Here is a 24104-nt window from a genome sequence, read left to right as displayed (position 1 = left end):
GCAAATATGTACTTCCCTGAATTGGGGGAGTTCCTGCTGCATTTTCTGTGCTATTTTGTTGATAAGATAAACAGGCCTGTGTATGTGTTACACATTCTGAGTTCATGAGAAGCAATTTGTCTTACCCAAGCTGAGGCTTCAAGAGAACAGGGAACTGGGTTTGTTGTATCTGGAGGGAACAATACTGAGAAAGGCTAAGGAGCATTAGTGGGCTGTAATGGCATTCCAGACCAGTCAAAGGTGGAAAGGATTAAATCTGCTTTCTTAATTTTTGAGTGGAAAGGATTGAATCTTCCTTCTTAATATTTATGTGCGGTGTGTTCTGACATAACCTGTCTGTCTCTCACTGATCATTTTTACCAGGTAACTTTGAAAAAAGGCAAAGGCTGATCAGGTATCAGAGGCTGAGGTAATGACGAAGCTGCTATGACCGTTACAACTTTCCTAAAATGAATGTTTCCGCAAAGTCTTGCAATTTTTATGTTGTCATCATCTTACTCCACGTACATCAAGAGAAGTGTGACTACATTGTAGGCTGCTGTGTAGTTTGAAGGCATACAGTTTATATACTGGAATTATACTAGACTCAGCAGTGCAGCACGAGACAGTTTACTTTACTCTGTTTCTCAGAGCAACAGGTCCCAGCAGAATAAATTAAGCAATACAGAGCTCCACTCCTCAAGTACCTAAACTAGCTTGGGATCTCTACACTGCCTGCAAACCCAACTTAGAATGCACCCAAAGGAGCCGTTCACTTAGTGGTACAGTCTTGAGCTTCTCCGATGCCCTGTGTGGGACACAGTCTGGGGCATGGCATACTGCCCATGAGTGTTGCTCTGACACACATCACCCCTCCAGCAGAGCATTATTCAGTATAGTAAGTATGGCCATTAACATTTTGGCCAGAAGCAGAAACATGACTCCAAAATTAAAAGCATCAGTCTTTATAGCCTGAGATGAAGAAATCAAGCAGAAAACAGCCCAGTCCCACTTTATGTGTGCCACAACAAAAAGTACCACTAAGAAATCGGGAAGAGTGTGGCCAGCAGTTCGAGGGAGTTGATCCTCCCCCTCTAGCCGGCCCTAGTGATGGCACATCTGGAGTGCTGTCTCCAGTTCTGGGCTCCTCCACACAAGAAAGACAAGGAGCCATTGGAGAGGGTCCATCTGAGGGCCACAAGGATTATGAGGGGTCTGGAGCATCTCTCTTATGAGGAGAGGCTGAGGGCACTGGGCCTATTTGGTCTAGAGAAGAGAAGACAGAGAAGATCTCATTAGTGCATATAAATATATCAAAGCCAGGTGCCAAAGGGATGTTACCACTCTTTTCAGTGGTTCCCAGCAACAGGACAAGGAGCAAGGACCATAAACTAAAACACAGAACATTTCACCTCAACATTACGAAGAACTTCTCTACACTGAGGATGGCAGAGCACTGGCACAGGCTGCCCAGAGAGGGCCTGAAGTCTCCCTCTCTGGAAACATTCAAAACCTACCTGGGCGTGTTCCTATGTCACCTGCTCCAGGTGACCCTGCCTTGGCAGTGGGGTTGGACTGGATGATCTCCAGGGGTCCCTTCAAACCCTAACAATTCTGTGAAATGGAGTAGATATTACTTCCACGTAATAGACGTTAAACTTTTGGATTAAAAAAAAAAAAAATCACAAAAGCCCAAAACACTGCAAAGTAAATTTCACGTTCCCTGATTAAGCCACAGCAGGCGACGTGTAGCAGAACGGCTGAAAGCTTTGGAGTTCTGTTTCCTGTTCCTGACACTTCGGGCGTGGGCGTCAGCGCAGCTGCCAGCGCTCCGCACACCGGCACCGGACAGGGACTCGGTACCGAGGTGCCGCTCCCGCCCCGGGCCCCAGCCGCGGGCCGTCCGAGCCACCCGCGTCCCGCCGGCCGCGGGGCGGGCGGAGAGCGGCTGGCGCCCTCTCCGGGCGGGGCCGGGGCGGGCCGAGCGCCGTCGCCGGCCGGGGCGGCGCCGCCAGAGGAGGGTCCCGGCGGGTGCCGGCGCTGCTGCCCCGCCTCTGCCGCCCTGCTCGGCCCGGCCCGGCCCGGTCCCCTGCGCCGCACGGACGGTCCGGGGCCCGCGGCCGCCATTGGCTCACGGCGCCATCCGGGCACTCGGCGCGGCGCTGCCGCTCGGCCCCATCGTCCCAATATGGCGGAGGTGAGCGGGCAGAGCGGGCCGGGCGCGGGGCTCCCCCGCCGCCCCGCGGGCTCCGCGCCCGCAGCGCCCCGTGCCGCCCCCGCATCCCCGGGAGCCACCGGCGGGGCCGGCCGGGCGGCGGGGCTGGGGCGGCGCGGGCCTGCGCGACCAGGCCGAGGGGACGGGCGCGGTGCCGGTGCGCGGCCCGCGGGAGGGCCGGCGGTGTCGCCGCCGCGGAGCGGGCGGTGGAGAAGCGCTCGGAGGGAGGGAGGAGGAGCGAGCCCCGGGCTGGGAGCAGGGAGGAGGCGGCGGCCGGTCCGGTTTCTGTCACGTCCCGCCCGCCCGGAGCCGGAGGGAGCGGGAGCGCTGGCCGGGCCTGGCGCGGCTCCGGGGGGCCTCCTGCCAGGGGAGGAGGAGGGACGGAGAGCCGCGGGCGGGAGCGAGGGAAAGAGGGATGGGAGAGGATGAGCGGGATGGAGGGGCCGGCAGCGGGGGGACACGGGGGCCAAGGCCAGCGGGCAGCAGGCGAAAACCGGGCTTCGGGGAAAGGGGGCAGCTCTCAGGGCTTCGTGAGATGGAGCCCTGCCTGCTGCCGAGCCGAAGGGAGTCCGCTCTCACCTCGCTCTTTCTTCTTCCCTACAGGCTTCATTTGGGAGTTCGAGCCCAGGTTCGTCCTCACCCACCTCCTGCCCTGGCACCCGGCCTGTCGCCCGCGCACCGCTCTCTCCTTGCTGCTCCTTCCCAAATTAATCCTCTCGTAGTTTTCCTGAGGCTTCGTGTACACGCTTTTAACCACCTGCCAGGTTCTTAAGTGGAGATGTGGGCTGCGGAGTCCTTCTCTTAACTCCAGTTGCAGTTAGAAATTGGCTGCTCGGAACCCAAAACGAAAAGAGTTTTGTGGCACTTTTTAAGTCTACATCTCAGTAAATCCGTGTAGCCTGGAGAGACCAGCTTCTCTTGTTGCTGATAATTAGAGGCTTGTCCTAAATGTTTGAATTCTTGGTAGTAACAGAAAATGTTTAAAATCATAACAATAAGTAATTTTTAGGACTGTAACTGCTTTTAAGGTTCTTTGGAAAACTTTACACGAGCAAACACAATTCACATCAGCAGGGCTGTTCTCAAGTACTTGAGGAATGTATTTGCTTCTGTGCAACTACCTTCTGCACTGGCTGCTTGTCATCTTTTTTAACTACTCCTATGAAATTCTTGAGCTTGTGTTTTTCAGTATGGTTTTAAATATTCCTAGTGGGATATTGAACACTCAGAAACACTGAAAAAGTGGGACTTTTTAATGTAAAGTCAGCAAGTGAAATAGAACTTCCCCTTGCGTTAAATGCAAAATGAGTTAGAACAGCAATTAGAAGCAATAATCTTGAGCGCACTTGTATAAATACAGGTTAGATAAAGACAACTGACACTTCTGTGATTCCTTAAAACTGGAGCAGGATGGTCAACAGTGGGGGAATTAAACACATAATGTCATTACTACAACTGTAGTACATTGTCAGCTGAAACTGAAAGATCTGGGAGCCCATAAATGAATAGCATATGAATACAAAAGTGTTTGTGGCCTGAATGTTTCTCTACAGCATGATATTACAAATTTTCACAGTCTCGTCTTAAGCAAGCTAAATGAAGTTTACTTACCTGCGTATAAGGAATGAACATTTAACATAATTGCTGAAAAATTAGATGCTTTAGGGTTCAGAAGTGTTAGTACATACAGTTGTCTCTTTCAAGGCTGGAAGCAGTGCAAAGAGGATTTTGAAGGGGATTGAACATTTGTAGCTGTTTCCTTCGAAACTTTTGAAGAAGTTCTTTCATAGAAATAATTCTTGATAAATCTTTTCTTTGCTGCTTGTAAGCCAAGGATTGCAACAGAGAACTAGTATGTAAGGGGAAACCAGAAGTAAAAGAGAAACATCCTAATCTGTTTATTTTCTCCATCCAGAAAGGCATAAGAAGTGAATATTACAGACCAAAACAACCCTATTTAGTCATGAAAAACTGTCTGTTGGACCACAAACCTGTCACAATGGCTTGTTAATTAATGTGATTCATTAGAAGCATTTTGTTATTTCTGGTGTTTTTTCCTCCGTATTTCTTGAAACTCTGCTATATGTATTCTTCTAGATCAAGTGCTATGAATTAAGTTAGTTGTATTAAACGTTCTATCTGTGAGGCTAGAGTGATTGGAAGTGAGTCTCACTTTTATTTTGTTGTTAGTAGGAAGTGGATTCAGAACCTAAGTTACCTGTTTACTAGTGAAAAAGTATGGTTGTCACCATGTAAATCACATAAATAGAATCAGAGGCTGTAGGTCACAGCCTTGCAGCATCTGAAATCTTATGTGTGCTTTGTACCTTAATGATGATTTCAAGGGTATTTTGAACAACCTTTAATTCAGTAAAATATTAATTTGGGATTGTACTTTCTGGAACTTTGTCTTTAGGTACTGCTCCCAAATACTCTATACATATCAAGAGAGAAATCTGTGTTTATTACTTGAAAATATGAAAAGGGAAGGTCAGCTGAAACAGCTGATTTTGTTAAGTAGTTATGAATTTGTTACTCCACTGAGAGTTCAAGTAGTTACGAATTTGTTACTCCACTGAGAGTTCTGACCCTTTTTATAAAAGAATTCATGCATATTAATGTGAAATTTTTTCACAGTTGGCTCTTTATCATCTGAGGATCATGACTTTGACCCGTCTGCAGAAATGCTGGTACATGATTATGATGATGAGCGAACTCTCGAAGAAGAGGAAATGATGGAAGAAAGCAAAAATTTCAGCTCTGAAATTGAAGATTTGGAAAAGGTAGAGTGACATACATACTGTAACTTTCCTAGTGAAAAGCACATTCAGCCTGTCCTTCAGTGTGTGTAGTGCAGTATTCTGCAAAAATGCATTTGCACCTTGTTTAAAAGAAAATTAGATTCAGTTAGGATATAGTAGTGCATCATCATAAAAAAGGCTGAACTTAGCTTCTCAAAGGTATTAGTGTTTGTATTCTTTTCATTTTAGTAGTCCATTTTCTTTGGTAGAGAAACCACTGTTGAAGTTTTTAGAGGCCTGTCATCTAAGATCACTTAACTTGTAAGTTGAAACTGTACATTTTGCATACTATTAAAGTGACATCTAGCTGTATTTCATTCTGTTGGCCAGGTTTTGCTTTTCTAAACAAACAGTTCTGTTTTAGGCATGATGGGTCATGTTAGTTTACTGTATAAATGATTCTTCTGTGTCTTAGTTTCATCAGTTTGGCATTCGGTGGGTGTACAAAATGATCATCGTGCTCCTTGGCCTTTCCTGTTCCATTTTACACTTTTTAATTAGATGTTTTTTGTATTTACACTTCTTGTTCATCTGTGACAGTGCATCACCTATTCTAAATGCCTGCTGAACGCTGAACACCCACAGATTGATGCTGCTTGAATTACTGTTTGGTGACCCACTTACACCACTCAGCATAAATGCGGGTTTTGGTCAACAGACTTCCAGGAAAGTGTAATGTTTAAGCATCAAATGCAAGGCTGTGTTTATATAGTCCATGTAGAAACAAATTTTCTGAACGTGGAATTGACAGTGTTTATATTCCTGATTCTTTTTTTCTTACTACCTTAATTACATTTTTGCTGATTATGAACTTGAAGTTATAGTGTAAAGCAGCTTGCTGGGCCGACAAAATTCTCTTACTGCTTCTATAATGAAAGAAGGACTGAGGGCCACTCATCTTAAACACTTCATTACTTTAGTTCCTGATCTTGGAAAGACTTGGACATGAGTTTAGCTTTAACCATTGTGAAAAGTCTGTGCAGAACTAAGACCGTAGCTGATTAAAGAAAGTAATTTAATCAGTGTATGAATTCAACAAATTTTTAGAGGTATAAGTAGTGGGAAATATTTTTAATATTTGATGGCTTGAATCAGGTAACTAAAAAAAAAAATCTTCCCTGTTTATTGTTTTATTAATTGTATTAGGATGCAACTATGATGATACCTACTAAAGCCACTTGATAAAAGCTGTTGCAAAAGACAAGTTATAAATCAAGCCTTTCTCTTGATTTTTGCCTTGTCAGCTGTCTTTTTCCTGTTACCTTCTGAGTGGTTAATATAAAATACATTGTGCAAGACATGAAAGGGAGGGCTTAAAAGTTGCTATATTGGTTTACTTTTTGGGGGGTTTTCACATGTGCAGCTGTAGCTATATAGGAATTAGGTCTTCGAGATTTTCTGCGTTTCTGTCTTGAAGTATTGACAAATCATACCTTACAGTATGAATCGGATAATGAGCACATTTTTAATACTTACTCTTTAGCTTCATCCAGTAAACAGTTTTCCCCAGTACCCTGACAGGACTTTACTGTATGCCAAGAGACATGTTTATGAATTATTTCCATCACAGAATCATGATTTTCAGTCCCATGTCTTAAAATATTTTAAACCTTTAATCATTCCTGCTTTCATTTGAGTTTTGTTTTTCACTTTTGTTCTTCAAAATGTCCCATCCTCTCAGGCATGAACTGTTTACAAGTACTTGGCAATATGTTGAAATGTTATAAATCTTCTTACATTAGGAAGGAAGCATGCCATTGGAAGATTTGCTGGCATTCTATGGCTATGAACCCACGATTCCAGTTATGGCAGGTTCCAGTGCGAATAGCTCTCCAAGTGAACTTGCAGATGAACTTCCAGATATGACTCTAGATAAAGTAAGTCAGAACCATTTTCCCCTGAATTGTTATTTAAAAGCAGAAATCTGTGCAACCTTAAATTATATTTCACTGTCTCTTTATGCACAAAATATGTATCTTTGTTAATTTCAATATATATTATTACTCTGAATTCCTACCTTTTCAAAGATATTGAGGATCTAGTTCTAATAGTAATTATGACAGTTTCAAATAGCTAGCAAGTTTAGTGGCACTATATTAATACAAAACAGAAATGAGCATGTTAACAGTTTTTCTAAAAAACATGCAGAAGTTTGAAGAACTTTGAAGTAGGTGGCTTGTTGGTTTTTTGGGTTTTTTTTTTTGTTGAGATTTTTCAATAATATATGCAGTGTCCAGAAATAATTCTGAATTCCAGCACACATCAAGTACCAAAATGGTTGTGTATAACTTGAAAATGCAATCATGAATGCTCTGGAATTTTGTTTTGAAATGCATATCATTTGGGAAGGTCTCAGCTTTGGGGAGTGAGAGAGAAATTGTTTTGTGTGCAGCAACTATATATGTTGCATTGCTGAAGTAAAAACCTAAAATTGCAGCTTTTGTGTTTTCCGAGTTAACTTTAAGTTCTGAGATTTTTGGCTACAAAGCATATGCAGCTTGTAGTTAAGCTTATAAAGTACGCAAGTAGTAAGTATGTATCTTTTTTTTTTCCTGTGAGTATGATGTAATGGTAAACTCCACAGAAAGAAGGGTATAATGATGGCGCTGCACATCTGATTCTCATTAGGATTCACGATTGTGTTGAGGCTACAAAAATGTAGTTGGCTTGTTGTCCAATACAGTTTTTTCCCTTCCAAATCTCAATCAGAGGGGTTCAAACATGTCTGCTCATGAAGGAAGTGTGGTGTTTATTTTGTAATATCTTTTCTTTAATGTGCAAAAACGTCAACTCTTTTGTGTTTTGGAAAGTTGTCTATTATCTGTAACTGTCCTCTCAGCAACAGTCTAAAAAAACCCTGTCTGTTTTTCCCCAGAGTTTAGAGGGCTTTTAAAGCTTCAATGTATCTGTGATGCAAAGAATGACAGAATGTTCAATATGTGAGGCAGTTTTCACTGGTGCTTTTTACTGGAAGCAGTTGGAGGAACATCTGAGACTGATGCTTGCAGAATTAAATTCTTGCATGTTTGCTGTAATAGGGGTTAATTTCCCCTTTGTTTTCTATGTTTCACTGTGAAATGAACCACTGTATTTGTTCTTAGATTTACGAGTAGCAAACTAGCTTTTTAATTAAGGGACTACAGTCTGCTACATTTTCTTATGGTAAAGTAACTCATTTTAATTAAAGAGGCTTAACAATTTTCTGAATCTAAATGTTCACTGGTCTATACTTAATAGTTAGTTTGAGGTTTTATTTTTTTATTTTAATGATACAGGAGGAAATCGCTAAAGACCTCTTGTCGGGTGATGATGAAGAAACACAGTCCTCTGCTGATGACTTGACACCATCAGTTACTTCACATGAGGCTACTGACTTCTTTCCTCGGCCATTAAGATGTAGGAAACCTAAATTTATAATAGTACTCAAAGAGTCTTAGCATTATATATAGCTTTGTGCCCTAAAATGTCAAAATTGCAAAATAGTGCTCACTGTACCAAGAGTTGAGAAATAGTGCTTTGCAAGATTTGTACATGCACTTTGCCTTTGGTTGGTACGTAGGCTGATTACCTAGAAGACTTCTATTTGGTTCCCTGCTCAAAGCACAATTAAAATTAATTTCTCTATGAATAAAATATCTTCATAATCAATAGTTAATACAGTACTGAGGAACACCCTTCATGATTTTCAGTGTGCTAGTGAATTATATGAATATGTAACCCATTCCTTTTAAATTAGTGTTTCTCTACTAAGATTTTTGCCGCTGCTTTTAAGCCAGTGACTCCTTCATGCTGCCTGCGGATGTGAACTGGGACACAGTGTCTTTGTAATGATTTCCCTTCACACATTGAACACTTTTCCATAGGACTTTATGGGGTGAGCCAAAGTAGTTTTATATGGGATGGGGCCTGTAAACCCATGACCACCAAAATTTCACTATCCAGGGAGCTATGATGGGAAACATCTGGGAAACAGTGGTTCAGTTATCCAACCCAGATGAGATACTCGTCATTACCTGTTGCATCTCATTTGTTCACTGGTGTCCTGGAGTTAGAGCAATGTGGAGGATTTTTATCACAGTTTTAATTTGGCAAGTATCTCAAGCTATTCCACAGGGGATTTCATGCTCTAGAGAAGGAAGGGATAAAGGGAGTGTGCTACCTCAGTCACCAGCAGTCGTAGCCTTTCGCATGCTGCTGTGTGATAAAAGTAAGACATTGGTATTGAAAGATACAAAAAAAATTATAAGGCCCCTTTTTCAGTTAAGCAAACTCCAAAACTTGCCAGTGTTTGTGAACTGTTAATTAATATGACATTTAAAGTGTTGCAGCTTTTTAGAAAAAAAGTATTTACACCCTCATCTTACTGAGGATTAAGAAACTGTTGTCTTTGTTCTCAGCTGTCATGGTTTTTTATCAAAATGTTACTTTGTTAGAACATTAGGCTGGACATTTTAAAAACAAATATCCACCATTTCAGGGAGGGAGATGTTAGTTCTCTTTACTGTTGGCAGTTCCATCTTTTTTCTGATTCCTGTCTATTTCTCAGATACTAAGATAACGTTAAGTTTTAAGATAATCACATCTAATACATAACATAGGCTATTTTATTCAATTTACATTAATTGGATAGAATAATTGCCTCTCATTGTCCAGGCATATTATTTCATGCATTCAGGTTAGGTTCTTTCTTGCAACTTGTAAAACCAAAAGGAGATAGACTGATGATTGTAGTATTGGCTATAGAAGAAGAGCCTCAGTCCACGCAGTCTTGGATATTTTCTCTGATGTTTCTGATTCTTTTTATTTGTGATGAAGCTAAAATTTATTAGGTTTTCAATTTATGTTTTTTCTGAAGTTGGAGGGTACAAAATAGCTATAATCATATCAGAACTGTAGATTCCATTCTGTGGGGGTTATACAGTTGTAAAAATAGAATTACTTCAAACCTAGTACCACAACATTCCAGGTTCTAAACTATGAGTTATTCTAATGGAGTACTGTATTTGAATTGCTTAAGGAGCTCTGCTGTATTTCTTCCTAAAGGGAGGAAAAAGATTAAAGAAGAATAAGCAGTGTTTTGTTTTTTTTACTTATTCTACTTGGTGTGTCTCTCCTGTATCTTCACACCGTGCTAAGGCAGTCATGTTTAAAGGAATGTTTTGAGTGCCCATTAAAATTTCTGATGAAAGGTTTTAGTAGATGATAAAGACATGCCTTCAGCTTTACTCTTTGTCATTAACCTAAGGCTGTGTCATAGCCCTGGAAGTTTTCTGTTTTTTCTCTAAGGTATAAGCTTTTATTGAGAAAATTGATGAAGAAAAATATCTCATTTCCTTCTGACTGTTGGAAATATAGTAGATTGTCTCAGTTGCAGTGATGATAAATGTTTCAGTTCTGCACTATACAAGTACCAGTGCATTCTGACTTCATGCTAGTTTGATTTTTATAGAAATGTGGATCAACAGAGTCACAGCAAGTATCTCCCTGCGTAAAAGCAGGTGCTCCTTTCAGAAGTAAAGTATATCTTGTACTTTTGTGTTTGAACTGAAAATTCTTCCTAGCTAAAAAAAATTCCCCTCTTTCTGCCTGAAGCAAACACCACATGTGATGGAGATAAGGAATCAGATGGTGAAGATGTAGAGGCAGACCATGGTAATTCATCTGAAGATTTGAGAAAGGTAATAATTATATTTTTTTAAAAGTAAAAAAACCTTTACTGTTAAGAAAAATCTGTTAAGAAAAATCTGTTAAGATTTATAGCATGTATCAAAAATATCTTAATTCTAGAATTCTCTGTCAAATGCCAAGTTAATGACACTTAATGCTTCCATATGCAGAATATTGTTAATAACTTTTCATTATTACTACATTTTCAGGAAATAATGGTTGGTTCAGAGTACCAGGCTGAAATTCCAGCTTACCTTGGCAGATGCAGTGATGATGAAAAGGGTAAGTTCTTCTGACTGTCATACTAGTTATTTTATGTTTGTACATAACACTTGATGGAAAAATGTTATTAAAATTTTTAAGGTAAGTTCAGTGACTTAGCTGAAGTCTCAGAGACACTAGAAAACTAAAGTAATGCAACCATTAATTATGTCTCAGAACTGCCACTCTTCACCTCAGAGAGGACATTCTCAAGACAAAATTGGAGGGTTAATTCTGAAGTATTTGATAATATTAGGAGGCAACAAGCTGTGGGTCAAGTAGGAAATACTTTTATCAAAGAACCAGTGCAAGGCTATGAATATGTAACCTAGTTCACACTGAAGATCTTACAAACAGTATTTTTCTTTGCTTGTGTTTTGGCAAATACTACCACGTGAGTTACAAAATTGACATAGAAAACAATATTTCCTTGATATGGGTCCTGATACACCATCTCTTAAAAAATGTGATGTTTTATATATGATGTTATTCCGTGCAGATTTAGATTTCTAGCAGTTGTGTTAGAGTAGAAAAAGAACTTTATTTAATAGAGTTTTATGTTGTATGTTTAAAAACCTGGCACATATAGCTGTGGAATTAAAAAGGCAGATAATGAAAAAAGTTTGTTCGTGGATGAAACAGCTATGAAATTAAAAAGCAGTTAGCGTGATATAATAATAAGAAACAAAGAGCATTCTAGGTTTTCTCTGTACATTTTTTTATATTTTGTAAGTTAATTGTGTTCTGTTACTGTAGCTTTAAATGGGAATATTTAAGTGAATTGTATCAAGTCTCTTCAACGTTACTACCTTTTTTGAAGAACACTCCTTTGCAATAGGGAATAAGAATGTTTGGTATGGAAGGAGCTGGCAGTGTTAAGAAGTGAACATCTCTGATGTTGCTTAAGATCTAGGGAGGCCTCCAATTTTCAAAGATTCAAGCATGATGCTGATGGGGGATGAAAAATGGAGGAGTAAGAACCAGGTCTATGTGGGTGTTTCTTTTACTATTTACACATCTTGATGTCTCCTCAGCACTAAGAAAGTGCCAATAAGCAGAGGATGACCAAGGAGAGGTTAATCTGACAACTTTCTCTGTAATGAGCTGGTGCTAGAGAGAATCAGTGAGGGTCTTGTCTGATGATAGCTAAGAGCAAAGTGGTAGCTCCCAGATCAGACAGCTCGAGGAGCTCCTTCTGAGATTATCAGTCATGGACTCAAATAAGAAGTGCTGGATTGCCTTGGTTGATAAAGGAAGCTGAAGCTGAATGTCAGCAGTGCTCTGGAAGGTTGGACCTGGATGTAGGGGTGGAGCATTCTATGAAAGCCTTTTCTCTACTCCCTGAGAAGCTAGTGATGGCAAACAGGGGCTTAATTTTGTGCTGTATAGTCTCAGCTACCAGAATTGTGCTAGAAGGTAGTTCTGCTCTCCTATAAACTTTACACTTGTAACATGTCTGTCTGATGGCTTTCCATGTTCTCAAACCATAAAAGAACTTTCAGAGGTTCAGTTTTATTCCCCACTTTGGCTTAATGTTTCCTGCAGTTTTAGGAGAGCTTTGAAAATCTCCATTTTTTCTGCTCTGGCAGCCATTATGCTTCTGTGTTTGAATCGAATAACTCTAAATTTTTATTGCCAAGAAAGTATGTGAAACATTATGTGAAACAGTAGTCACATCTATTGATCAGGGTAAAGGATTTATAGTTTGATCTAGTGTTGAAACATATACACATACTGGCAAAGGTTCAGGCCAGCTCTTGTGCCTGTCCAGTATATTTTCCTGGAAATAAGCTGCCTAGAAGGTGTATACATAATTTCAGTGTGCTATGATGGAGGACTGTACATCCTAATTACTTGTAAAATGTACAACATACCAAGTTCTTCAGAGTATTCAGTTGTTAGTGAATGGAACACCAAATTACCACATTGAAATCTAGATTGCCATTCTGCTGAGTAATTTTTGGCAAATTTTAGTTGAAAATAGCTAAATAGCTAAAGTGAGCTGCAATTTGAAAGTGACATGATCATGCTTGATTTGGTTAATTCTGTGTTCCTGTTCTTTGTATTTGTGAAATAGCTTTTAATGTTACACCTTTAAAAATGTCACACCTGGCGCTAATGGATTTCTGTTTTATCAGCTTACGAAAATGAAGACCATTTACTTTGGAAACCTGATGTGATCTCAGAAAGTAAAGTTAAAGAATACCTTTTTGAAACCTCCTTAAGAACAGGAAATGAAAAGATGATTGGCAGAATTCCTGAAGGACTGCATACACGGGACAATGAACAAGTACGTTGTATATCCTGTTCCATTTGTGACACACTGCTTTGTAATTAACGTATGTTCTCTTTCTCTGCCTTGTATTGTAAAGGCACCAGTACTCAATTTCTTCATTCTTTAATGGGATGTTATTTGGTCAGGATCTTACTTGTAATTTTATGCACATGCTCAAAAATCACAAGTGTTTGAATGTTGGCAGTATTGTGACCTGTAATGTTTCTGATTGTCATACTGTTGACAAATTTAACTTTTTTAATAATTGCATATAAGATTTTACCTTTTTTTTTTAATTAAACCATGTCTCACCTTTTAGATGGCTTTGCTTTTGGTTGTTATTTTTAAATACTCATCATATTCATAAATAAGTCCTCTTTTTTCTTACATTAGATAGGCTCTCTGGAAGGCTAATTTTGAAGGTCTGGATTGAATATTGGAAAACTTTGTCTACTTCTAACATCTTTTTCCATTTTGTAGGCGCTGTATGAACTTCTTAAAAGTAGCCATAATGTTAAAGAAGCAATTGAGAGATACTGCTCAAATGGAAAGGCATCCCAGGGTAAGAGAGAGTTCCTGGTTTTTCAGAAATGTGTGTTTGGAAAAAAAATGTTTTGTGGGAAAACCTTGAGTTAGAGTCAGATCAACAAGCACATCATTATCCATGACAACTTTAGCACAAATTTGGTATAATCTGATGGTTGGCGAGTTGGAAGTTCTGCTACAGAAGTTTGCAATTTGTAGAAAGATTGAGGATTTACTTTTGACCTTCCCTTCTTTCCTCCACTGCTGTTGTAACTGGCACAGATTGAGGAGAGTAGTGGGGAGAGTGAAGATTCTGCTCTCGCAAGGCAATTTTCACATGTAATCTAGTATCTTGCTGAGATCATGATCGATTATAGTCTGATGACATTTGTACCAAAATCAGGAGAAATAAATAAGCCCCACTCCCTTCCTCACTATGCTGACATTGTGCTATGCCAACCCTAAACTGGTTCTACTGTATAGTTCGGTAGCTTTGGTTGAGTTTATGCTGGAAAATGAGCTTCCATCTTTTTTGTCCCTATTGATTATTACTCCCTTAAATGAAAATCAGTCATTTAACAGAAATAGTTCTTTGTCCTGTATTTTTGCATATGTGTTGCATAAAGTAGAAATGGATTATGAGCCCTGGTGTAAGTTGGTGTTCTTGCACATAGGCCCTATTCAGAACTGGATCCAAAGGAAATTTGCGTGTTTACAAGTTGGGTGCTGTGAAAGACAGGTATCTAAGTGACATGCTTTAACCCCAGCTACTAAGTACTACACAGCTGCTCACTACTTCTGCACCACCAGCAACCCCCCCACAGGCCCCGCCGGCTTCCTTAGCTGATGGAGAAAAAAATCAGAGGGAAAACAAAATAAAACTTGCGAGTTGAGCTAAGAACAGTTTAATAATTGAATCAAAAAAATATAGTGAGAATACTAATGACACTGATGACAATAATAGCAATAATAATTGTAATGAAAAGAGGAATAAAAATGAAAAGTGAGTGGTGCACAATAAAATTGCTCAGCACCTGCTGACTGATGTCCAGCCTGTCCCCAGCATCGATTGCGCCCTCCCAGCCAGCTCACCTCAGTTTATATATTGGACACATTAGTCTGTTGTATGGAATATCTCTTTGGCCAGTTCAGGTCAACCATGATCACCCAGGCTTCTTGTGCACCTACTCGCTGGCAGGGCATGGGAAACTGAAAAATTCTTGATAGTACAATTTGGCAACAACTGAAACATCGGTGTGTTACCAACTTTATTCTTGTATGGGGTCCAAAACACAGCACAGTAACAGCTACTAGGAAGAACAGTATCTCAGCCAAAAGCAGGACACTAAGGTAAAGCTGAAAGGCACAAGAAAGACTATTAGAATAATGCTTCAGACATCTCAAGTAGGAGAAGAGATTGTATAGGCCTAAACAAAGCATCAGGTGCAGGACTGTATCCTAAATTCAGTACCCCTTGACAATTTAGATTCCTGTTTCAGGATTGAAAAATACCTTTGACACTGTCTCCCACATCACTGCCCTGGAGAAGCTTGGGCCCATGGCTTGGGCAGGTGCACTCTTCACTGGGTAAAAAGTGCCTGGATGACTGGGACCAGGTAGCGGTGGTGAATGGAGTTAAATGCAAGCAGTATTCCCCAGGGATTACTATTGTGGGCAGTTCTGTTTAGTATCTTCATCAGTGTACCCCCTGAGTCAATTTGCAGGCATAAACAAGTTGGGTGTGAGTGTTGATCTACTGGAGGACAGGAAAGCTCTGCAGAGGGATCTGCACAGGCTGGGTCGGTGGGCCAAAGCCAGTAGTATGAGGTTCAACAAGACCAAGTGCTGGATCCAGCAGTGGGGTCACAGTAACCCCAACAGTGCTGCAAGCTGCGGCAGAGTAGCTGGAAAGCAGAAAAAGGACCTGGAGGTGCTGGTCGACAGCAGATGAATGTGATCCAAGCAGTGTGCTCAGGTGGCTAAGAAGGCCAATGGCATCCTGGCCTGTATCAGCAGTAGTGTGGCCAGCAGGACCAGAGAAGTGATTCTTCCCTTGTACTTGGCACTGGTGAGGCCACACCTCAAATCCTTAGTTCAGTTCTGGGCCCCTCTCCTCAAAAGGAACATTTTGGTGCTGGGACACCTCCAGAGAAGGGCAGTAGAGTGGGGAAGGGTCTGAAGCACAAGTCCTATGAGGGGCAGCTTATGGAGCTGAGGTTGTTTAGTCTCGAGAAAAGGAGGCTCAGGGGTAACCTTATCACTCTCTACAACTACCTGAAAGGAGGTTGTAGCCAGGTGGGGATTGCTTCTCCCAAGCAACTAGTGACTTGATGAGAGGAAATGGCCTCAAGCTGCACCAGGGGAGGCTTATATTGGATATTATGAAGAATTTCTTCCCTGAAAGGGTGGTTAAATGTTGGAATGGACTACCCAGGGAGATGGTGGAGTCACTATCCCTTGGAGGTGTTCAAGAAATGACTGGACATATAGGGCACTTAGTGCTCCAGTTTAGTTGACATGCTAGTGTTTGGTCAAGGGTCGTACTCGACCTCTGAGGACTTTTTCAACCTTAATGATTCTGTGATTCTGTAATATTGTCAGTGCCTGTCTCTTAGAGAAACCGTTCTGTTATGATCTGCTCTACCCACTGAAACTCACTATTATTCGCAGTGTGGGAACTAAAAATCCACCACTCCCAGCATAGTTTTTCAACAGTGAGACTTTACATGGGGATATTTTCTTCTCTTCAAAGGTTGAAGACTCTTAGTAAAGAGTGAAAAATAATTGGGGCTGAGAAAGAAAGAGCATGGCAGTGCAGTGGAGTAGTTACCACCTTCATCTGGGAGCACTAAGGTCTTGGTTTCAGTGTCTACTTCCAGAAGTGTTTTGGAATGGGGGGGGGGGTTTCCCCGATTGGTCTTAAGTATTAGTTGAATGGAAACTTTTTGGGTCAACATTATGAATGTAAGATGCCTGAAAAATCCCTCCTTATTTATATATATACCCGAAGTCACAATCAAGATAGGAAAGTAAGAAGAGTTTTACTCTTTTTTGGAGTTATTTTTGTGTTGTTGTTTGTAAAAGTAAAATCTGTCTTGCACATCAGGTCTGAGCTCTGTCAGGCCTTCTTGTCTGTGATACCTAAACCAAAGTACTGCTCACTCACTCAAAGAAGGGTCATCTGTTAAAACAGGTTTTTTCTTCACTCCTTTTTCCAACAACCACTGTTCTTTGTATCCTATGTAAGAAGAAATACTGAGAACATTACCTATCTGATGCTATCAAATATTGTCTTGATGACAAACTTAATAAAAAAATTAAAAATCTTTTGAATATCATTTGCCCTCAAGGCAGTGATCATTTTGAATATCATTTGTCCTCAAGGATGAAAGATTTCAGAGATCAAACTCTTCTAGAAGATTCTTTATAAAGAAGAATGTTATATTTCAGGTAGGATATCAGTTCAGTAGAGGAAATAACATGGATCTAAATAACTGAGCTACCTTTTTTTAGAATGTGTTTAGAATGTGTTTGGATATTCATCCATTATGAACAAAAATTTTATTCTTTGTGAAAGATTAGTGAGCAAATTCAAGTTTCTCATGCTACTTTTGTAATTGTCTAGAAGAGATGACAGCATGGACAGAAGAAGAGTGCAGAAGCTTTGAACATGCACTTCTGATTTATGGAAAAGACTTTCATCTCATACAGAAAAACAAGGTTAGTATTTTACAGTTAAATGGAAGAATTGGTAAACTATATGATGCTGAAAATATGTAAAAGCAATAGGTTTGCCAGAAACTGTACAGAAGAGAGAAATAAGAACAATATTTAAACCAGTTTGGCATTTTTGCACTAGATTTTTCCTTAGATGTCACTGGAAACCCTAGGCATTGCAAGATGAGTCGATGTATTACCTCTGAAATCAATGTGTTGTCATTACTTCTATTTATGCGTGTGCATTACAACTCGGTTTAAATGTGTCCCTCTCCTAGAAGTACAGTATTTCTGTACTATGGCTGTAGGAGTGGAGAATGCAGCTTTATTAAATTAATCAGGAAGGTGCAAGTTTACAGAAACAGGCTTAGCTCTTTTTATAAAGTTTTGTTTTTATAAAGTGTAGTAGTCCATCGGTACTCACTTTTCTGAGCAGCAAAGAAGTTCTAATCTTGACCTGGATTGCTTCTGATGGACTCCTCTGTGCCTGAAGAAGACGGATTTTGTTATTATTATTATTTTAATTTTTTTTGTTGTTTGTTATCAAAGAGCAACAATTGACTATGAATGTTTCAAAATTTCCTGTATGTCTTCTTTATGCTTTTGATACCATGTTGAAAATTTTTTTCTTGAGGAGTCTGGTGTTCTTGTTGTATTTCAAGTAAACTTTAAACTTGTTGTAAACAAGTAAACTTTTGCTGTTTAACAACAGTTTGCCAGTCTTGCTCAGTACCTAGTTTAACCCATCCTAAATAATATGTGGGTGATTCAGATTTTAAGGGGACTTTACAAATAAACATTGATGCATCAGAGATTAAAAATATTTTTTTCCAACATGAAATAAATTATGTGTGTTGGTGTGTCTGTCACTGTGGACCACAATTTGTGTAAGAAGTCCACTTTTGACTAGTAGGTACAAGGCCAGAAAGTTTAGGGAAAGTTCTGGGACCTGGCATAAGGTGATGTCCCTTGTATACTGAAAGTATCAGCTGGACAAGAAGCATAACAAGATACGTTTCTCTATCATGCAGATCTGTTTGAAGTCTCCTAAGGAAATTTGTTTGTTCCAGAACAGCAAAAACTAAATTACAGAAGTTGGAATTGGAAGATGGCAAAACCCAAGTCTTTGCATTAATCTTATCAGTTCTTCTTGTTGCCTGTTAGGTAAGAACCAGAACAGTGGCTGAGTGTGTGGCTTTCTATTACATGTGGAAAAAGTCAGAACGTTATGATTACTTTGCTCAGCAAACAAGATTTGGAAAGAAGAGATATAACCATCATCCAGGAGTTACGTAAGTAAAATGTTCTTGGAATATGTTTTCTGATGGAAATCATAAATGTGAGAGACTTCTTCCCCCCACTCCCCCTTTCTGTTACTGCATTGTAGTGCTTCAGTGGCCATGGCAACTGAAATTAAATCCATCATCGTTTATAGGTCATGTTTTCTGGTTATATAATACATGGTGGATGCAATATTCTTTCAGGGACTACATGGATCGTTTGGTAGATGAAGCAGAATCCCTTGGTGGAGCAGTGCATTCTTCAGCCTTAACATCTAACAGTCGAACAGAAACCCTTCCTGATCAGCAGCTGAGCATTCTGAACTCTATTACTGCCAATGAGTTGACAGGTAAACGAAGAAAAAAAAAATCTCTTTGTTAAAATTGTGCGAACAACTATTTCATTTGCATTTGTGCTTATCTGTTTTCCAGCACTGACAAACAGTGTAGCTACAGTCTGCCACACTTCAGATGTGACCTGCCTGGATGACACCTTCCCTCCCATGGACAGCTTACCACGAGCACCAGTTAATCATGTGCCTGTTGGAACAGAAGAATTGCTTAATTTGCCTAGCAATGGTGAAAGTGATTGCTTTAATTTATTTGAGACTGGCTTTTATCATTCAGAGCTAAACCAAATGAACATATGCAGTGAGGAGACAGAAAGACCTGCGAAGAGATTGAAAATGGGAATTGCTGTCCCAGAGTCTTTCATGAGTGATGTCTCTGTAAATAACCTTGGTGTGGACTTTGAGAACCACACACACCACATTACCAGTGCCAAAATGGCTGTTTCAGTGGCTGACTTCAGCAGTCTATCTGCAAATGAGACAAATGGTTTTATCAATACCCACGCTCTCCACCAACATGCTGCCCTTCACTCAGAATGACTGTGAAAAACTAAACAAACAGTGGGTACTTTATGCAGTAGTAGTAAACTTGATGGGAGCTATCAGGTTTGCCTAGTCTTTCACTGGAAGTTTGAACTTTATGACATCAGTGATGTCTTTGTATGTATAGAACTATATCTTGATTTATCAAGAGTAATTTCTTTTTTCAGTCCATAAATGTGGAAATGTCATAGGATGTTTGGCAGAGTTTGGGACTAAAAGAACTCTGTGGTGCAGCTTTAAGCTCTGCTTCAGTTTTATTTTAAAGCCTGTAGACGGAGGCCACCGTTTCAAAACCAGCACACAAGTTCTGAACGGATTGGAGTGGCTTTTTAGTCTAAGTTACTTTTGCCGTAATGAATGCAGTGGAATAACAATGTTTACAGGTACCAATCCTGATCCCTGCTCAATGTAGCATTTTTTTTTCCCCTTCTAAAGGCAGGGATGGGTTTATTTACTTTAAACTGCACAAACATCCAAGGATGTTTTTTAAGTGGAACCTTTTCTCATGTGATACTAAACAAGAGCACTTCAGTTTACAAAACAGCAAATTCATATTAGTGGAAGCTAGCACAAGGAACTTAACATGAGTAAAGTGAAGATCTACATTTGGATTCTGTTGCAAAATTATAGGCCATGGCTACCTTACCAAGAGTAATCATGCTGCCGTAGATGTCTGTGTACTTTAAACTCACTGGCTTAAACAGATGAGTTGTAGGCTATATTAAATTTGGGTGGGTTTTGTCCACGACTTCGAAGAGTAATCAATTGCGTACCTTAACTTTCTTAACATAGCTGATGCTGTATAAAGCTACAGTCTACACAGCTTAGGATTTACCACTAAACAAACAGGCTACATTTGGAAGACATTTTAAATTGTTAGGAGCACTGCAGTTCAAAGTGCTACAGTTTTGAGGGACTATCTAGTTTACATAGGAATAGTAGAACCTTGAAGTACATGCTTGGAAGTTTTTATTTAGCATGGATTGCATTTATTTGTTTTGGCAAGTCATTGGCTCCAAAATGGCTCTTCACTTGCTTGGTCAAATCGGAAGGGTTGAGTAAAAATGTCTCCCATAAAAGCAACTATTTAACTTCAGTAAATTTTTTTATTTTGAACCTTGAGTGCAATTTAGCTATCCAGGAAGTTTGTCTAGCAAATGTTTGCTCCAATTCCTGTAGGAGAGTCAAACCAAGCATAGTACTGGCTTGTAATATGTTGATGTAGCATACAGCTTGCAAGGTGTTTAATGGGAGCCTGAACCTTACTTCAGTAGGATTGCCCCTTTCCCTCCATACTTTTTCTTTGCACTGCTTTGTATTACAAATTTAATTGCCACTAATTTGTTTTCATTATTCAAGTGATTAAGTTTGCGTTGTTGATATTTGTAATAGTTGCTTCAAGATTATGCTGAGTAATTAGAAATTAGTGCTTTAATATTTGAAAGGGAGGAGGGTATTTATTATGCATACTGTGAACTGCATTGACATCCAGAGTTTTAGATGCAGCATATGGAATTTTCTTTACAGCATTGCAATGAAGATTGCTTTGAAGTGTTTATGCAATAGGACATTTACCATATTAAAAACAAATTAATTTCGCACAGTGGACAAAAGTAGATATAATTTTTTTAATCAGTTCTTAACTTAAACATCTGAAATATGTAACTTAATTAAGTACACAGTAAATAACGGGTAGCCCTGGCCCTGCATTGTACTCTGGACATTGTTAGCCAAGTTCTCAGCTTCTTACTGCTTGTTTTGTGCTGAGCTTTGTACCTTGTTTCTTTTGTTTATGAATCAACCCATTTTAAGTAATTTTGTAAAATACTGGCCATAAATCCTCCATTGTTATACATTCAAGTTTATCTATGGGTTTACAGTGAGTGGCTGGTCTGCATAAAAATCATTATACAAAGATGACTGAATGCTTATACCAGTTGCACTTAAATGAACATGCCCATTCTCATTAGCTGATGCAGTAATATATTCAGTTTATCTATGCATTGCTGGGCTCTTAATGTAGGCAGAGACTTGTCTAAGGTTTGGGTTGTCAGCAAGTTGAAAGGACACTTTAGTTATTTAATAAAGACTTTGACCAAAATTCAGAAAATGATATGAGAGAAAAGTGAATTCCGGGTAGTCTAATATAAATGCTGATCTTACTTAGCCTGTTGGCTAGCTAGCTGGTATCGTTTACTTTTAATTCCTTGTTAAAATGAGGCAATAATTTGCAAGATTTCGTAAATATGTAAATTCTTCATATCTTTTTAGATATCTCTTTCAATATTTTCTGACTACTTCTGTGTATAGTAACATTTTTGTGCATGCTTGATGTGACATTCATAAATTTGTACCACTATGACTTTATCCATGTAAAATAGCTATTTATTGAACTTTTCTTTTAAAAGCTGGACTTACTTTTTTTTTCCCTCTCAGTTTAAACATTTTAAATGGAGAACTTGTTACTGTTTATTAAAAGAATTGCGTTTTGAAAGTTCAGCATGGAGCTAACTGAATCGCAACATATGAAGAAATTAGAATGCCTTAGTTCTTGGATGGTGAAGCACAATTCTTATAACAAACTGTGATGAATTCTTTGTCATTTGCCACATGTTTTCTTCATACAAACAGACCAAAAAATCCATAATGGGCAATTGCAGTGTTGGTAAATGTGTTCTTTTTATGTACAGGGAATCTGAAGAGGGTAGCAGATTCATTTAGAAGTGTAACTGGTGCTGTGATTATAGCAATACCTTTACTTCAGTTGGTCACACATCATCTTCTCATGCTAGGTTCTTAAGTGTTTAGTCTTCCTCTTGTCGTGGTCAAACTGCTGAATTTACTTGAAGTATGTACAATACTGTTTGAGGAATATGAAATTGTATACAATTAGGTCAGTGAATTTTGCAGTTGAAACTGAGAGTCAAAAATATAGGAAACCTTAAGTTCAAGTAGAACACGGTGATACTACTTAATTTAACCAAAGTCTCTAGTGAGTATTTCAAGTTTGAATGTAAACTAATGGATAAACTGACCAACAGGGATACTATTTGCCCAGCATTACAAGCACATTGTCTACAGACAGGGAAAGGAAATACAGTAATTTGTAAGATAATGACAAGGTTACTATTTTTTTTATTCCTATTTTTCACTGAAAGAAGGAGGAAGATACTATCAATTGTAATATAAAGTAGGAATGGATATAGTCTTCCTAATAAAACAGAGATTCCAGTTATTCTCAGTTCAGAGTAAGTACCCTGTGCATAACAACAAATCAAGTGACAATCGGAACATGTTTTAGTATCAGATGTTCAAGAGGAAGTCGCTGTTGTTGCATTGGTTTTAATATTTGTACATAAACACTGATTTTTTTGAGCATTATTTTGTATTTGTTGTACTTTATTACCTGGTGTACAGTTCCAGAAATAAATGTCTGGAAACCTTTCTTTACTTGTAAAGCTTTTCATGAATCTGCACTATGTTTGCTACTTCATTTCCAAAGATACTTAGCAGTTATTCTGAACATACTTTAAGAACTCTGGTTACTGCTAAATCTTAGCCTACCACTCTACCTAGCACTGCATAGAGAAGAGTGAAAAATGTGGCACACAGTGATGCAGGTAAAATAGTAAAGTAATGGTTTGTCTCAAATTTTTAAAACACTGTGACTTAAGTATAGCAAATCTAAGATGGGGCTTTATTGTGGCTTCAGAGTATCACACAGCAGCAGTATCACCCAGTATTTAGACTACACAGTAAGCTGCGAGGAACACATTGCTGTTCTCTGGGGGAAGAAAACTCACCCAAATTCTTAAATCCACATCAAGCTAGATTACAGGTGTGAATACAAAAATTTTACTTGCCTTAGGCCTTAATTAACACTGAATTTAAACTATTTGAAATGCTTTTGACCTGATTTTCCTTTCCCTCAAGAAAAAAAGCACTCATTTTGGACCCTGAAAAGCACTTGTAAGCATCTTACATACCAGTTCTGTCAAAGGCCAGATGCTAAGTGCTGTGCTTTGCTAGGCCCAGAAAGCTTGTTTTTACAGCGGCTGGCACAACAAAGCCTCAGGTAAAGAAATTATTTTTTTTTAATTAGGCAGGAGTGCAAGCAGATACAATTCTGAACAGCAAAAGTTGTAATTCACCAAGTGATGTAATGATCTTTCCTGCCTCTGAGGAAGAGAGGTAAGGTAGGTGTCTTCGTAATGATGGTCAACACAATATGCAAAACAAAATAGCCATCCAAAACACTTTACTTACAAGTTGCACCTTCCTTTTTTTGTTGTATAGCATAAATATTGATCTTGTTAGAAATTATAATGACTGACCCCATGTAGTCCTTTCCTGTTTTGATGCAGCCAACTGTTTGACTTGCAATGCTAGAGTCTTAAAAATGGCGATAGTTTAGTATCTGTACATTCGATGTAAAACTCTCCCTTCAACTTGGTAGTTGTATAACTTTTCCATTTAGGTAGTCTCAAGACA

General features: G+C 39.3%; 1 protein-coding gene across 2 annotated transcripts; it reads left to right on the top strand.

Moving 5' to 3' along the window:
• Nucleotides 1–2058: 2058 nt before the first annotated feature.
• MIER3 (MIER family member 3) lies at nt 2059–23058 on the top strand. 2 transcript variants are annotated; one of them, XM_050329188.1, is made up of 13 exons: nt 2059–2176; nt 2798–2822; nt 4832–4977; nt 6738–6872; nt 8271–8391; nt 10588–10673; nt 10872–10944; nt 13062–13213; nt 13679–13760; nt 17352–17443; nt 18605–18732; nt 18925–19070; nt 19153–23058. In XM_050329188.1, exons 1-13 carry the CDS (start codon nt 2168–2170, stop codon nt 19608–19610), a joined length of 1653 nt encoding a protein of 550 aa, XP_050185145.1. In that variant the 5' UTR covers nt 2059–2167; the 3' UTR covers nt 19611–23058. The 2 variants fall into 2 exon arrangements, with proteins under 2 accessions (XP_050185145.1, XP_050185144.1); XM_050329187.1 differs by having other exon boundaries at nt 17349–17443.
• Nucleotides 23059–24104: the final 1046 nt, after the last annotated feature.

This window comes from Myiozetetes cayanensis, unplaced genomic scaffold (assembly GCF_022539395.1).
Source record: "Myiozetetes cayanensis isolate MyiCay16 unplaced genomic scaffold, myiCay2020 scf4, whole genome shotgun sequence".
Classification (NCBI taxonomy): domain Eukaryota; kingdom Metazoa; phylum Chordata; class Aves; order Passeriformes; family Tyrannidae; genus Myiozetetes; species Myiozetetes cayanensis.
The sequence above is the reverse complement of the archived record's forward strand: the minus strand, read 5'-3'. Positions and strand labels throughout refer to the sequence as shown.